Source organism: Cyprinus carpio, unplaced genomic scaffold (genome assembly GCF_018340385.1).
Source record: "Cyprinus carpio isolate SPL01 unplaced genomic scaffold, ASM1834038v1 S000006820, whole genome shotgun sequence".
In the NCBI taxonomy this organism is placed as follows: Eukaryota; Metazoa; Chordata; class Actinopteri; order Cypriniformes; family Cyprinidae; genus Cyprinus; species Cyprinus carpio.
In genome coordinates this window covers 305405-319733 of record NW_024879401.1, presented here as the reverse complement: position 1 = coordinate 319733, position 14329 = coordinate 305405, and the positions used below count along the sequence as shown (strand labels likewise).

The window sequence follows — 14329 nt, the reverse complement described above, 5'->3', positions numbered from 1 at the left end:
CCACCCAAACTACACCATAAACTCCTGCCAGCTGAGCACAGGGAGGTCAAGGGAGAAAGGTCAAACTCCCAAGGGGCCTGGTACATAACCTTCTGCAGATCTATAACTGAAAATCACCTTGTGTTGGACAGGATATGACTGTGAAAATGAATCATGTCTTACAGATACTAGAGAAATCTTTGCGAGAGCCGCCAGGGGATAAAATCTTAATTAAACTGAGCTTCAGGAGAACTACTGTTGCTCAGATTTGCTCACTTTTTTGTTCTACCATTTATTTTTACTCTCTTAGTGACCTGATTTACCGTTTTGTCTAAACTACAAACCATTATCAACAGGTAGAGATTTTGGACTATCGTCTGTATCGTGGTTACACGCTCACGTTTTTTTAAGCATTGCGGTTTTTAAAAAAAACTAGTGATTTTAAGCTGTTGAAATGCAATCAGGAGCAAAAGATAACTGATTTCACCATATGCACATGAAGACGAGAGATATTTTTACCACTTTATAGGTCTTGAATGGTTAAATACACACACTTGTATATGTCAAAATGCCCATCTTTGCAAGTATCCTTGTAAATACAGTAATTTAGGTCTTAAGTAAAAACAAACAGCTGAGAAAGAAAACGGATGTGTAACAATATATTGGATCTGGGCAGCTCTTAATGTGACAGCAGTCTAATATTCCTGCTGTCTGTCAATCATGTTAATCTAACAACAAAAGAGAGAAAATCTCTCACTGCTCTTGACTGTATCACGTTTGTTACTTTAATAAGACGAAATATATATTTAATTTACACAGTGAAGAATATGCACTGTTTTTGTACATGTGATCACTTTATACAATGCTTGTAGCATTTATTTATTTGTTCTACTGTAGTTTTTTGTCCTATTGCGTGTAATTAATTTTTTATTGTTATATAATTGCCAACTCTTTACTTGTCTTCAGTGAGAGATTTTTTTATTATTATTTAGGCTAGTATTTGTTTTTGTGATATTGACGCTGGTGACAAGAATTATGATGGTATCAAAATATATACCCATCCCTACACATTACCGTAAAAAGTTTGGGGTCGGTATGATTTAATGTTTTAAGTCTCTTATGCTCATCAATTCTGCATTTGTAATCAACAATACAGTAAAACAATAATATTACAATTTCAATTTAAAATAACTGTTTTCTATGTTTTAAAATGTAATTTATTTCTGTAATGGCAAAGCTGAATTTTCAGCAGCAACATGAACTTTTAAAATCATTATAATATCCTGAGTTGGTGCTGAATACAAAGTTCAAAAGAACAGCATTTATTTAAAATATTTTGTAACATTATAAATGTCTTTACTGTTAATAAAATGCATCCTTGCTGAACTGCTTAAAAAATGTAATGATCCCAAACTTTTGAATGGTGCTATATGTAAAATTTGCAAATAATAGTAAATTTTTGTTGATAAATTGAATACAGTGGGCGTGATGTGTCAGAATAGAGATATTCAAATAGACAGGTTAATTTTGATAGTAGCATTTCTGATAGTTCAGATTAATCCAAGGGAGGATATAATTTGTTAATGAGCCTATAATAAGTGCCACTAGATTTAATGACTAACACACTTGAAGTCACAACTGCCATGTGTTTATTTAATACGATACGTTTTCAGTACATACCCTGCATGCTAAAACTGGCCAGACATTCACATTTCAAGAGTTGCAAGTGTTAGCAGTTCTCTGTGTATTTATTTAGGTGAGGTTTCTTTTACAGGACTCGCATGCAATATGCTGCCCATATGTTTCCATGTTAATTAGAAATACCTGGTCGTTTCCTGGTCCTGTTTGCTCATTTGCAATGCCTAGACTTTACTTTTATTGTTTAATGAAGGCAATATCCTCATATCATCATCTTTCCAAATAGTAACTATACACAGTCTGCTTGAACAAACTGCAACCAGTTAAACAACACTTTCAGTGTAATACAAACACTTTGTGACTCAAATGTTTCTTGACCTTCAGAGTGATTTCTGAAAGATCGTGTGACACTGAAGACTGGAGTAATATTGCTGAAAATTCAGGTTTGCCATCATAGGAATAAATTACATTTAAAATATATTCACATGGAAAATAGTATTTTTTTTTTAATAATAATGTATCATAGCAGAAACAAACCTACTTCAAATGGAAGTGTCGTATGAAAACAAAGTGGCTTTCTGATATGATCCGGCCTGATCCCCAGCGTTGCCTGGTTCTCCCACTAGCTCTCAAACATCATGCTCAGAAGAGTAAACACTAGCACTGATAATTGACATTTCTGGCTTATGGCAGATTAGTGCAGAGGCTAAGTACGCCTTTGTAACACATCAGGAAAAAACGCTGCACTGTCGCCATGGTTTTCTTTAGGTCCTGATTGAAATGGTCTACTTGACGAGATTTATAGAGTGACGTTAATTGCTCTATATTTGGAGCAAGTGTAACTTCCTAACTTTCTAACTACCTTTCTAATCTTTTTGTATTCGATCTATTTTCTTTTCATTTATTATACAATTATAAAAAAGACCTCTAACACTAGCTTGCTCTATTCTTTTTCTATTCTATCTGTTTTCTTTTTATTTATCATATTATTTAAAAGCCCTTGCTACGTATACTGTGTTTAGGCTAACTGAGACTTGTTATAGCACTTATATATCATTGCTCTTTTGTTGTTTTTGATTGCTTCCATTGTCCTCATTTGTAAGTCGCTTTGGATAAAAGCGTCTGCTAAATGACTCAATGTAAATGTAAATGTAAGTGTGTTCTTTACGGGGAGCTAGCGGAGGGATAGTTGGAAGGGTCTGGCCAGGAAGCTGGTATGGCAGGACAGTGAGCAGGGCTCTGACTGCAGTGCAGCTGTCCATTCCTTCAGTCAGACATTTTGAACCCTAACTGGACCTCCTCTTCCCTCCTCCCTTTAAATCACTCAATCACTGCCCAGCTCCTCAATGCATGGTGTACAGAAGCTAGGTGCTGCCCTGACCTTATGACCCCCAACAATAGATCTCTCTTTTTCTCTATTTATTTATGCTGTTTCAGTACAACCTTGATAGCTACATATATAAGGTGCTGAAATTACCTTTGTGTGTGTGTGTGTATACTTGTTTATCCACAAATATCTTACTACGTTATATGTATATTTCTGTGTGTGTGTGTGTGTGTGTCTGTTGGTACTGTATGTGTGTATACTTGTTTACCTACACATTCTTGCTACGTTATGTGTATATACATTTGTATGTATACATATACACATATGTACATAAAGTTGCAATTGAGAGAATTAAATACACATATGTAATGTTTTTTTAATTATTATTATTAAAGAAAGCCAAGAACATGTATTCATAAGTAAATAACTGATTAATGTATGTATTATTTTTTATGTATTGTTTCTTGTATATATGTACATGTATGCACATATTTACATTTTCATAAAATATTTTCCGAATACAGTCGCAACTACTTAAAGAAACAGTTACAATTGTTTCTCATAATAAATAAGAAATATATTATTATTATTATTATTAAAGAAGCAAAAGAACATGTATTTATAAGCAAATAAAGTATCATTTTCTGTATAAATGTTTATTAAAGTCGCAGTTGTGAGAAAAATAAATACATGTATGTATTTAATTTTTCTCACAGTTACAGCTGTCTCTAATAACAAACAATCATAATAAATAAGAAAAAACATTATTAATATTATTATGTACATATTTACATATTTATAAGGTATTTTCTTAATACAGTCGCAATTAAAGTCGCAGTTGTGTGAAAAATAAATACTTTATTTTTGCCTTAATTGCGAAAGGTCAGTACAAGTAAAGTGGTGGAGAGAGGGGGATGTGATCGCAAAAGTCCTCGAGTCGGGACTCAAATTCCAGTCACCCGAGGCACAAATTCATTATTATTAGTTTTTATTTTATACAAAGGCCAGGAACATGTATTGAGAAAGTCCACAGATAATCTGATCTACCGTTGAGAAAATATTGCTACAGTAGAAGATAAATATACATAGATCGACTATAAATCAGTCATTATTATTCCATTAAATGTCTGTCAGTAGAAAATACATTATGGCACGTTTCATAAATACACACAAGGCTCCACTGGCATGAATTTATGAAGTGCTTAATAAATTCAAAACCCCCATATCACATGCTCCTTTTATTAGGTTAGGGAGCCTATTAATATTCTTCACAATGTAGATAATAAACAAAAGGTTAAGGTTGATTGCACAGACTGCATCTGTATGTTTGTTATGCCCTTGATTGATTTGTTTGTGCTGTGTTGTAGCGTCGCTGAATTTGATCGATTGCATGTTGAGACAATGGTAGCGCTTCAGTGCCATCCACCCTCGTGTCGGGGTAATTGAGTTGTCTCTTAACTGTGGGTGAAAAGATTTCATAATCCTTCTCATGTCATAAGAGAGGCCTTTGGATCTTTGTCAAATGCCTTATGCTGATTTTGAGCCTGTGAGGTTCTATTGCCACCACTTATTTTTAGAGTTGAATTTCACATGACAACATGACAGTTCTCATTATACATCTTGATGCCTCATCATGTTGCGAGATCTTCTTTTAAGGTAACAAGTACTTTCCAGTATGTTCTTATTTAATTATTTAAGTAACTAGCATTGTTTTGTTTGTGTGTTAGAATATAAAAATCATTTTCTTAATTTTTTTTGTCTTTATCTTTAGTTACAAATTCTTACAGATGCTTTTTAAGCATAAACACTTTTTAAAAATTAATGTTAGAGAACTTAATATATCTTCTCTGAAAACAAGTCATAATTAATGACGTTAAGATTTTTTTATTATTATTATTGAAAATTTGATTAAGTAAATGATGAACCGCACAGGTGCTAGAATCTAATCCTAAAAGGCAGCGGATGTGATTACATAACTCCGGCACAACCTTAGAATATGAGGCCTTTCCTTCCCATCGACTATAAATGAATACCTCTCGTTATTGACGCTCAGTCTAATTTAAGGTTGATGAGGGTGCAATGCTCCAGAGGATTTAAACACACCATTCCTCCACACAGGCCTTTTGCCAGGATTATCCATTATAACCATCATCTCTGGATAATACAAAGGAACATATTAGTCTAATGAACCTATGAGGTTGTTGTAGTTTTTATATTAGACTTATTACACACATGCTGTGCTTATAAAGCACTTGTAGTGATTTGGTTTACACATTCTGATTATGCATAATCCTATGATTGTTGCTTTATGTATCTGATATACAAAATATATGTCCCATAATCCTATCAGTGACATTCAAGTTCCCCTTCAGCAAAATAAAACATGATATGTTTATATTTTAACTCATTTTACATGACATATTATTTAGCATGATCAATGGTGCAAATAAAACTATTTAAGTGAATGTTTAATATTTCAGTATTCCTTATTTGCAGGAATTTCATAACCCTGTGTTTACCCATATTATCTCGTAATTAAAATATTTATTTATATAAAATAAATAAAAAATAAAGTTCAATATTTTTTTTTTTTTTTGTTTAGATATTTTTTTTCTTTAAATGTATTAATTTATTTGTTAGATTTATTTTTATTTTTTTCACTCTTCTAAAAATGCTTTTAAATGAAAAACGTGTGTGTGTGTGTGTGTGTGTGTGTGTGTGTGTTTGAAGTTATAAAAAGTATGTTTTGCAAGAAAATACTGAAATTCATATTTTCTACTTTAAAATGTTTAATTCAGTGTTACTTGTGCTATTTCTTTGTAATTTACTAATTTTCTAGCAATTTCTGAGTGACTTTTTTTTTTTAGTTTATGTGTGCTGATTCAATGTTTTTTCATTTTATAGTAATGCAGGATTTAATATTAAGATGATTTGGGATAAAATTGAGTAGTAAAAAGTACATTGTACATTGTATTTATTGTTTTGTTTATCAAATACAGTATTTTACTATTGTGCCATCCCAGGGAAGCAGACTTCCATTTGCAGAGTATTGCTTGAGGATTAAAGAGAGATCAAAGCAATCTTAGAGCATTATGTGGACTTTATATTTAAGTTGCTCTGTAACTACAAGATTAACAGTTCTTGGCGTTGGTTAGAAAACAACACTCTACACAATGGTTTGTAACATGAGAATCTGAATGTTGATAGATACATATTTTCTTTCATATATGTTATGCTTAATGATTTTTAAAAACAATTAGCTTAGTTAATAAGTGGTATATACGTATATATATATACGTAAGTGTCTTCCGTAAATGACAGAAGAACAGGCTTGTGTGTTTGGCAGAGAATTATGCCTGCAGTGAGCTAACATGCTCCCTTTAGACCAGTAAATCATGCAAACATTGCCAGGAACTTGTGACAGGAGTTCAGATCAGACAGAAAGAAACAGAATGGACCCTCCATAAAGCATGAGCTCTTATCAAGTTATTGTGAGAAATTATCTTCAGAGGATACTTTAAGCCTTTTAAACATTAAGAATGCCCTCTCACTCTTTGAAGCTGGTCATCATGGATGCCAGAGATGTCAAGTGAAATAAACTGCAGTTAAATTGTTTGGGCTTAAGCTAGTTGGAGCCGTATGATTTTCCGGAAAGCTCTATTATGCAAACTCAGCACTGCATCATTCTTAGTTTTGCCGCTGTCCTCTAATCAGTTTCACCAGTTAATTGATCCAGATTGGACCGAGAGTTTTCATTGACAGGGTGACCGAGCAAACCATGATTTGAGAACTAGAACAAGTCACACATTACAAAAAGTGTCTTTTATTTTACAGAATAGACTTGAGAAGGTTTCCATAAATACATGAAGTTGCATTAAATGGATAGTTCACACAAAAATGAAAGTTGTCATTAATTACTCGTGCTTATGCTATTCCAAACCCATAAGATCTTTGTTCATCTTTGGAACACATATTAAGATATTGTTGATGAAATCCTGCATAGACAGCAATTCAACTGACACGTTTAAGGCACAGAAATGTAGTAAGGACATTGTTAAAATAGTTCATGTGATATCATGAAGTTACGAATAGAATACCACGTTGAAGACTGACACGGAAGAGAAGAAATTGGTAAATAAAGTCATTATTTGTGTTTTCTTTGTGCACAAAAAGTATTCTTGTAGCTTCACAAAATGAAGGATGAACCACTGATGTCACATGGAATATTTTAACGATGTCATTACTAAACCTTTCGGGCCTTGAAAGTGGTAGGACCCTTACTGTCTGTGGACTGTCAGAGAGCTCTCGGATTTAATCAAAAATATCTTAATTTGTGTTCAGAAGATGAATGAAATAAAATCTGTTGTATGTTATATTGTATATTATAATTTTTAAATTGAAAGTGGTGTTATTATGTATGTAGATATATATATAGATATATATATATATATATATATATATATATATATATATATATATATATATATACACACACACACACACATACATACATATATGAAACATAAAATAAATTAATAGAATTATATATATTTAATTAGTATAATTTGATAAATGTTATATTTTACACACTAATAATATAAATATATGAATGTTTATTCATTATATATTAATTTTGTATTCATTTATATATTTTAATATATTTTTTGTAAATGTTTATTATATTTACTGTATATGTATATATATATATATATATATATATATAATAAGAAACATAACATTTATTATATTTTTGAAGTATATAATATAGTATATAAAATCTATATATTAAACTTGATATTTTGAAGTAGAAAAACTGAAATAGTATTTTCTTATAAAATGTTTGTCAGTAATATTTTTTTAATTTTGTAATTATTTTTAAATTACAATTTCTGTACTTATGCCATAAATTATTTCAAATTGCTGGTTAACTTGTACTGACCTGTATTGCAATTTCCCTGACTTTGTTCAACATTTTATGCCTCCCTTTCAGGACTTGACTACATCAAACAAAAATTCATTGAGCCGGTGGAGGAGATCAAGGAGGAAGCACCTAAAGAAGAGAAGGAGAAGGAGAAGCCTTCTGGCAGCCCTTTCTACCGGCGCGGCACGACTCCAAGCCACTCTCCGGCCCGGAGCCCAACCCCGTCACCTCTTCACTCCCCTCAACAGGGCCAAGCACCCAACCCCAGCGCCAGCCGCAAGATAAGCAAGGACAGTAGTAGTGTAGCTCGCAAGATAAGCAAAGAAGAGAGAGCCTCCATTGTGGCAGAGATCACCAAAGTATCTGCCCCTCCTCCTGTACCGGCCATCAAACACCAGGACATCCCCCCACCAAAGCCCCCCAAGGCCCCTGAACCCCTGCCCAAACCTGCCAGCACAGGTAATGGGCAGCTACATGCTGCTTATCACAGTTACTACGTGAAGCCGGTGGTGAAACTGCCCCCACCAGAGGAACCAGAAGATGAAGAGCCTGAGATGACACAATCTAGCCTGGCCAGGATGCCTCCACCACCCAAAATGGTCAGGACACCCACTCCCAAACCAGAGCCCAAGATCAGGAAACAAGAGTCTATCAAACCAAAGAGCTTAGCTGAAACCAAGAAAGCCAGCATAGATATGGCCCATGAAACCCTAGCAGGAGAATCTGTAAGTGTCTTGTTTATACTTACAGATGTGTGTTTTATGGATTGTTGCTAGAATTCTTACATCATGTGGTTTTTTACCCAGGGTCCTAACTCAATTTTGGTTGCCATGGTGATGCTTTTGAATATTGGATTGGCAATCATTTTTGTCCATTTCCTTACATGAAACACTACCATCTCAGGTAAACTTTTTTATCTTTATACATTATACTTGATTTTTCAAAATTGTAAATGACACAAAGATTATTGACATAGATTTTATAAGAAAATACTATTTCAGTTTTTCTACTTCAAAATATCAAGTTTAATTCAACCTGTTATTTCCTGTTTCTTTGTAATTGTTTGTGAAATTCACAAGCGTTTTCTGAGTGAAAACTGTTTCTACACCAATTTTTTTAGTATACCATTCAAAGGTCTGAGATCAGTTTTTTATAATGTTAATGTTAAAGGGGTCATATGATGCGATTTCAATTTTTGAGTGTTACAAGCTCTTGGTGAATAAAGAAGATCTGTAAAGTTGCAAAGACTAAAGTCTCAAATCCAAAAAGATATTCTTTATAAAAGTTAAGACTCGTCTACACCCTCCTAAAAAGGCTCGTTCTAACATGCCCCCACATATCTACTTCAGTATGTGGGAAGATTTGCATAACACCGCCCAGATGTTCATGTAAAGGAAGAAGGCATACCTTTCATTCTCATGGAAGTGTTGTTGTTGCCGCCGCCGCCATTTCGTATAGACACTGTGTGTTTCACTGTGAAAGCGAAACTACCTTGTTTGGCCTTCCAAAAGAGGATGATATCTGCTTCGTCATGCCTGGAGCTGATCCGTGCTGGTCGCTGAGGAAATACATCAACTTTGCACTGTTGATCGCCGAATCGGCTTTCAGCCCGGGGTCGTCACATGTGGTTGCCGCAAGCCCAACGGACGCTCCTTCGTAGAATCCGCCGGCCACACCTTTCTCAAGCCACCCACCTCTGCTCACTCAAGCCGGCCTTCACTCACTCAAGGCCGCGGTATGTGACGCTGTTTGGTTGAGAAAGCGAAACTACTTGCTTTGGCCTTCCAAAAGAAGACACGACTAGAAGGGAAAACATTTATATCACGTTAATAATGGGTTTTATGTTTATATCTCATTGCTCTGGCCGGACAGGGAATCACAATATGGTAAGGGGCGTAACATTTCCATCACATGCTTGAGGTATTTGGCCAATCACAACGCGCTGGATAGCTGGCCAATCAGAGCACACCTCACTTTTCAGACCGATGAGCTTTGTAAAAATCGTCGAGTTTGAGAAAGGCGGAACAATAATGTACAGTATGTGGAAAATAATGTGTTTTTGGAACCATAAACTGCATAAACACATTTCTTTACACCAAATACCCAAAATAATGTTCTTTTTAGCAGCATCATATGACCCCTTTAAATGACAATTTATATATTTGTAATGTTACAAAAGATTTGAGATTTCTATTCATCAAAGAGTCCTGAAAAAATGTATCACGGTTTCAACAAAAATATTAAGCAGCACAACACTGATAATAATAGGAAATGATTCTTAAACACCAAACCAGCATATTAGAATGATTTCTGAAAGGTCATGTGACACTGAAGACTGGAGTAATGATGCTGAATATTCAGCCTTGCCATCACAAAAATAAATGACATTTTTAATATATTAAAATAGAAATTTAGTCATTTTAAATTATAATATTTCACAATATTACTGTTTTCACTGTATTTTTGATTAAATAAAATGCAGTCTTGCTGTGCTTAAGAGATTTAATGGTGGTATAGTTAAAATATGTTAAAATCAATATTGAATTGTCATTGGCAACATATTTCAACTCCATAATTTGACATATTTCTGATATTCAACCAAGAAAAAATGAGAACGGGACTTAAGTCTGATATTATCATGTTGCTAAGTAAATGACTCGTGCTAGTATCCACACAAAACATATAATTATTGGATGGAATAATGTGTTTTTAGGTGGAATTGTTTGAGTATTGACATAAATATACTCAACAACTTTCTTAATAATCTCTGTGTGGATTTTTGATAACATTTTACACTAAGTGCATTGCGATGCATTCTGCCATTGCTTTATCATTGCATGTAATATTGCCTTTGGTCAAAATTTAGACCGTTCATCCCATATAATAGCGAGGCATGTCATCACATTGTATGAGGTAAGCTGTCAGAGCCTGCTGTTAAACAGCCTTTTAGATGCTTTTCGGCAAAATTATAATAGTAAAAAATTAAGCAAAAGGGCAAATTCAGAAATCAGCACAATAGAGTTAATTTTACCTACAGAAGGTAAATAATGTAAATAAATATAAAATAAAACTTGATGACTTTAACCTTGTCCCAAAACTCCTAAGTTCTACCTTCATTATATAGTTCTTTATTTTCACTTTTTAACCAACAATTATTACCAATGGTGACTGGAGAATATATTTCACAAAAAAATTGTTATATCAAGTTCTAAACACTGAAAAGTTAATATATGTATGTCTGTAACTTTTACAACAAAATATAATCACTTCACAGAGCTAAAACATCTATTAATTCTGAATAACAAATACTTGTCATAACGAGTATCCAAAAACACAAACTTGCATCAACAGTGATCAAACCGAGCAAGCCCAGCAACCTGTTAGCTGACCCCTTACCACAAACCTTGACATTTATAATAAATGACCTATAAGTTGACCTTAATTGTTTCTGTCTATTTCTGTCTACTTGCTACATTCCATAGATCGTTCAACCTTTAAAATAGAGTTCTTTACAGTTGTTTGAAGCCAACATCCAAAACACCTGCTATCTACAGCCTCTGAGACAACTAGCCCCATCTGCATTTGTTACGGATGTACTGTAACTTTTAACCCCGTATTCCATTATTCTTTTAGTGTTGGATGGCGACCCACACAGTGTCAATGATCTCTCTGAAATCCAAATGGCACCAGGCAGTCTCCAGAGGGCAAAGGGAGCTGAAGAATCAACATATGGGAGTTCGAAACCCAGAGCATCATCCCTGAGAATGACGTGGTCTAATATCATGTGGCTCTGGCAAAAGAGATCAAAATATTTTGGGGGGAAAATTACCATTAAAATGGAAAACGAAGAAGAGAATGCAGTGCAATGTGTCTCTTATCTGCTGACGGAAAGCCTTAATATCAGCCACTCCATAGGTCTCTGGCAGAGCCTTAACTGGAAATGTTTGATGATGCACTTTTGTGTGATGGGCAAGAGCAGCTGCCTTACTCATTTACCATCTGACGCGTAACTGGGAGATGTGCTCGCAGTGCCAGAGGAATGCATTCAGGGGGCTTTGCTGCAGCGGGCGTACGTTCCAGCCAGTCTGGCCAGAGGAAACCGAACGCGCACACCAGCGTCACTCATCCGTCTTACACCCTTTACCAACCCACTGCAGTTTCTTCTAGCATCTCCTACATTCTTCTCGGAAGCTCTTGAATCGATGCTCCCTACTGTACTCCTCACATTTCATTTTTTTGTTTTCATGTAACTTTATGTTTGTTAACCTCATCGAAAGTCATGTTTGAATTTAATGCGAAGCAAAATCACTCCCACTTTTTTTGTGAGTATTTCTAAACCAGACGAGGGAAAATATGATATTATTTATTTAAAAATGTGCAATATGATTTATTTTTACACTTGCATAGTTTAATTGTTCACCAAATAGGGGCATTGTAATTCTGTCCCAGTATTTAAGAGATGGGAAAATAAGAAAAGTTTAGAGTTACCGATTTCCTGCTCTTTGTTGAACACGTCCATTTAGATCATGGCAAAACCAATCAAAAAGTCTTATAAAGTGTTTTTTTTTTTTTTTTTAAATTGAATTCTGGGATTGACTGTTTGTCGTGTTATGTAAATTAAGCCTATGCCATTGCGCATGCAATGTTGTGCAAGAGTTATTGTGCTTCAGATGTCAGGTTTGACACATGACAGCAACTGAGATGTTTTTTGGGGGAAAAAGGCGATGTTGAGGCCATGCTTGAATGTTTGTGACCTTGGATGCTTTGGATATCAAAAGTCAAGTTGTGCCACAGTCAGGTGGCGCTAGAGGAAGTAGGACATTGCCTTTAAGAGTCTTTAACAGTACTTCAGTTTACCTCAAACAACATAGAAAAGGAAATAAATGCCTCGTCTTTGTCTTAAATCTGTAGTATGCAAATTCTGACTGACAGAGTCATTGGGAATTCATTTTAAATGTGCCACTTTATTGTAAAATTAGTTTTTTGGTACATCCTGAAAGTGTACTTTATTTTGTTATTCTTATATTTATGGGCAGTTTCCCTCTTCAGAAGGTTTATTTATTATATATAACATTCTAGATATTGTTTCTAGTGTTTGGTGAGTGTACAAGGGCTTGGAAAACTCAGTTTCTCTTCTTCAAACCCTCATTTGCTTTTAGTTTTAATTTGCATGGGGTCTTTAAATGCATTAACACTTGTATATTTGATTCAAAACAGCTAAGGTAAAATATGTTTAAGGCATAAAACTTTACTCTTGAAGGATGTGTTTCATTTGGTTGGATTTCAGTTCTGTGCAACAATGCAGTGCAATGTGTACGGGCTCTTTTTATATGTTTTCTGAAGGAGAGTTGTGAGCTCTTATGCTAACAGGGCAGGACATGGAGATATTTTTCTAAAAACAAATGTTGCACAAACAAAAAACATTTGTATACTATATAAGGTTTATTCTACTTATAAGCATTTTTACAGAGCACAGCCATTACAATATGAATTCTAAGATATTTTTCTATAGAAATGCACAATTGTATTTTGTCAAATGCAGCATAGCTCCTTTATATCAAGCATTGTATCTCACACATCAGAATTAAGACTCTAAGCCTATATATGTTTCAATGTGATTTGAAATGCTGAGGATGCAGGAATTATTTTTGAACCCATGAATGCAAAAATCATCTCTGTTTCATTTCAAGCCCATGGGTTAGCCCCACGTATTTCTCTAATTTGAAAAGTTATGGTATTTATCTGTAAAATAAAATGTTATGCCTTGTAAGTCTGATTTCTCCATGATTTCTTTTTTTATTGTGCTAAATTTAACACATCTATGTACTGATTCTAGTACAGTGTTAAAGGGATACTCCACCCCAAAATGAAAATTTTGTCATAAATCACTTACCCCCATGTCGTTCCAAACCCGTAAATGTCTTTTTCGGAACACAATTTAAGATATTTTGGATGAAAACCGGGAGGCCAGTGGCTGTCCCATAGACTGCCAAGTAAGTTACACTGTCAAGGTCCAGAAAAGTATAAAAGACATCGTCAGAATAGTCCATATGTCTCTCCATATCACTTCTGTATCATCCGTGCCACAAGGATGCGCTGTTTCATGTATTTAGCTTTGATTGGAATGAAAACAGCACATCCTTGTGGCATGGATGACACAGAAGAGCATACGCAGCATACAGTGATATGGAGAGACAGAGAGGAGACTGTTGACAAAGGAATTGTTGAATAAAGTCGTTATTTTTGTTTTCTTCGCTTACAAAAAGTGTTCTCGTCGCTTCATAAAGTTACGGTTGAACCACTGATGGCAGATGTATTTTTCTGATGATGCTTTTCATACCTTTTCTGGACCTTGACACTGTTATTTACTTGGCAGTCTATGGAACAGTCACAAGGCTCCGGGTTTTCATCCAAAATATCTTAAATTGTGTACCGAAGACAAACGAAGCTTTTACGGGTTTGGA

The 14329-nt window shown here is 34.5% G+C and overlaps 1 protein-coding gene across 1 annotated transcript in view; it reads left to right on the top strand.

Moving 5' to 3' along the window:
- LOC109049753 (junctophilin-1-like) overlaps window positions 1-13635 on the top strand; it is a 42873-nt gene extending 29238 nt beyond the window's left edge. Inside the window, exons 4-6 of the mRNA XM_042756236.1 lie at window positions 7935-8590; window positions 8672-8768; window positions 11499-13635. Coding sequence (XP_042612170.1) covers window positions 7935-8590; window positions 8672-8752 — 737 coding nt within the window. The 3' untranslated portion in view covers window positions 8753-8768; window positions 11499-13635. The remainder of the gene's footprint in view (window positions 1-7934; window positions 8591-8671; window positions 8769-11498) is intronic.
- The last annotated feature ends 694 nt before the right edge of the window (window positions 13636-14329 follow it).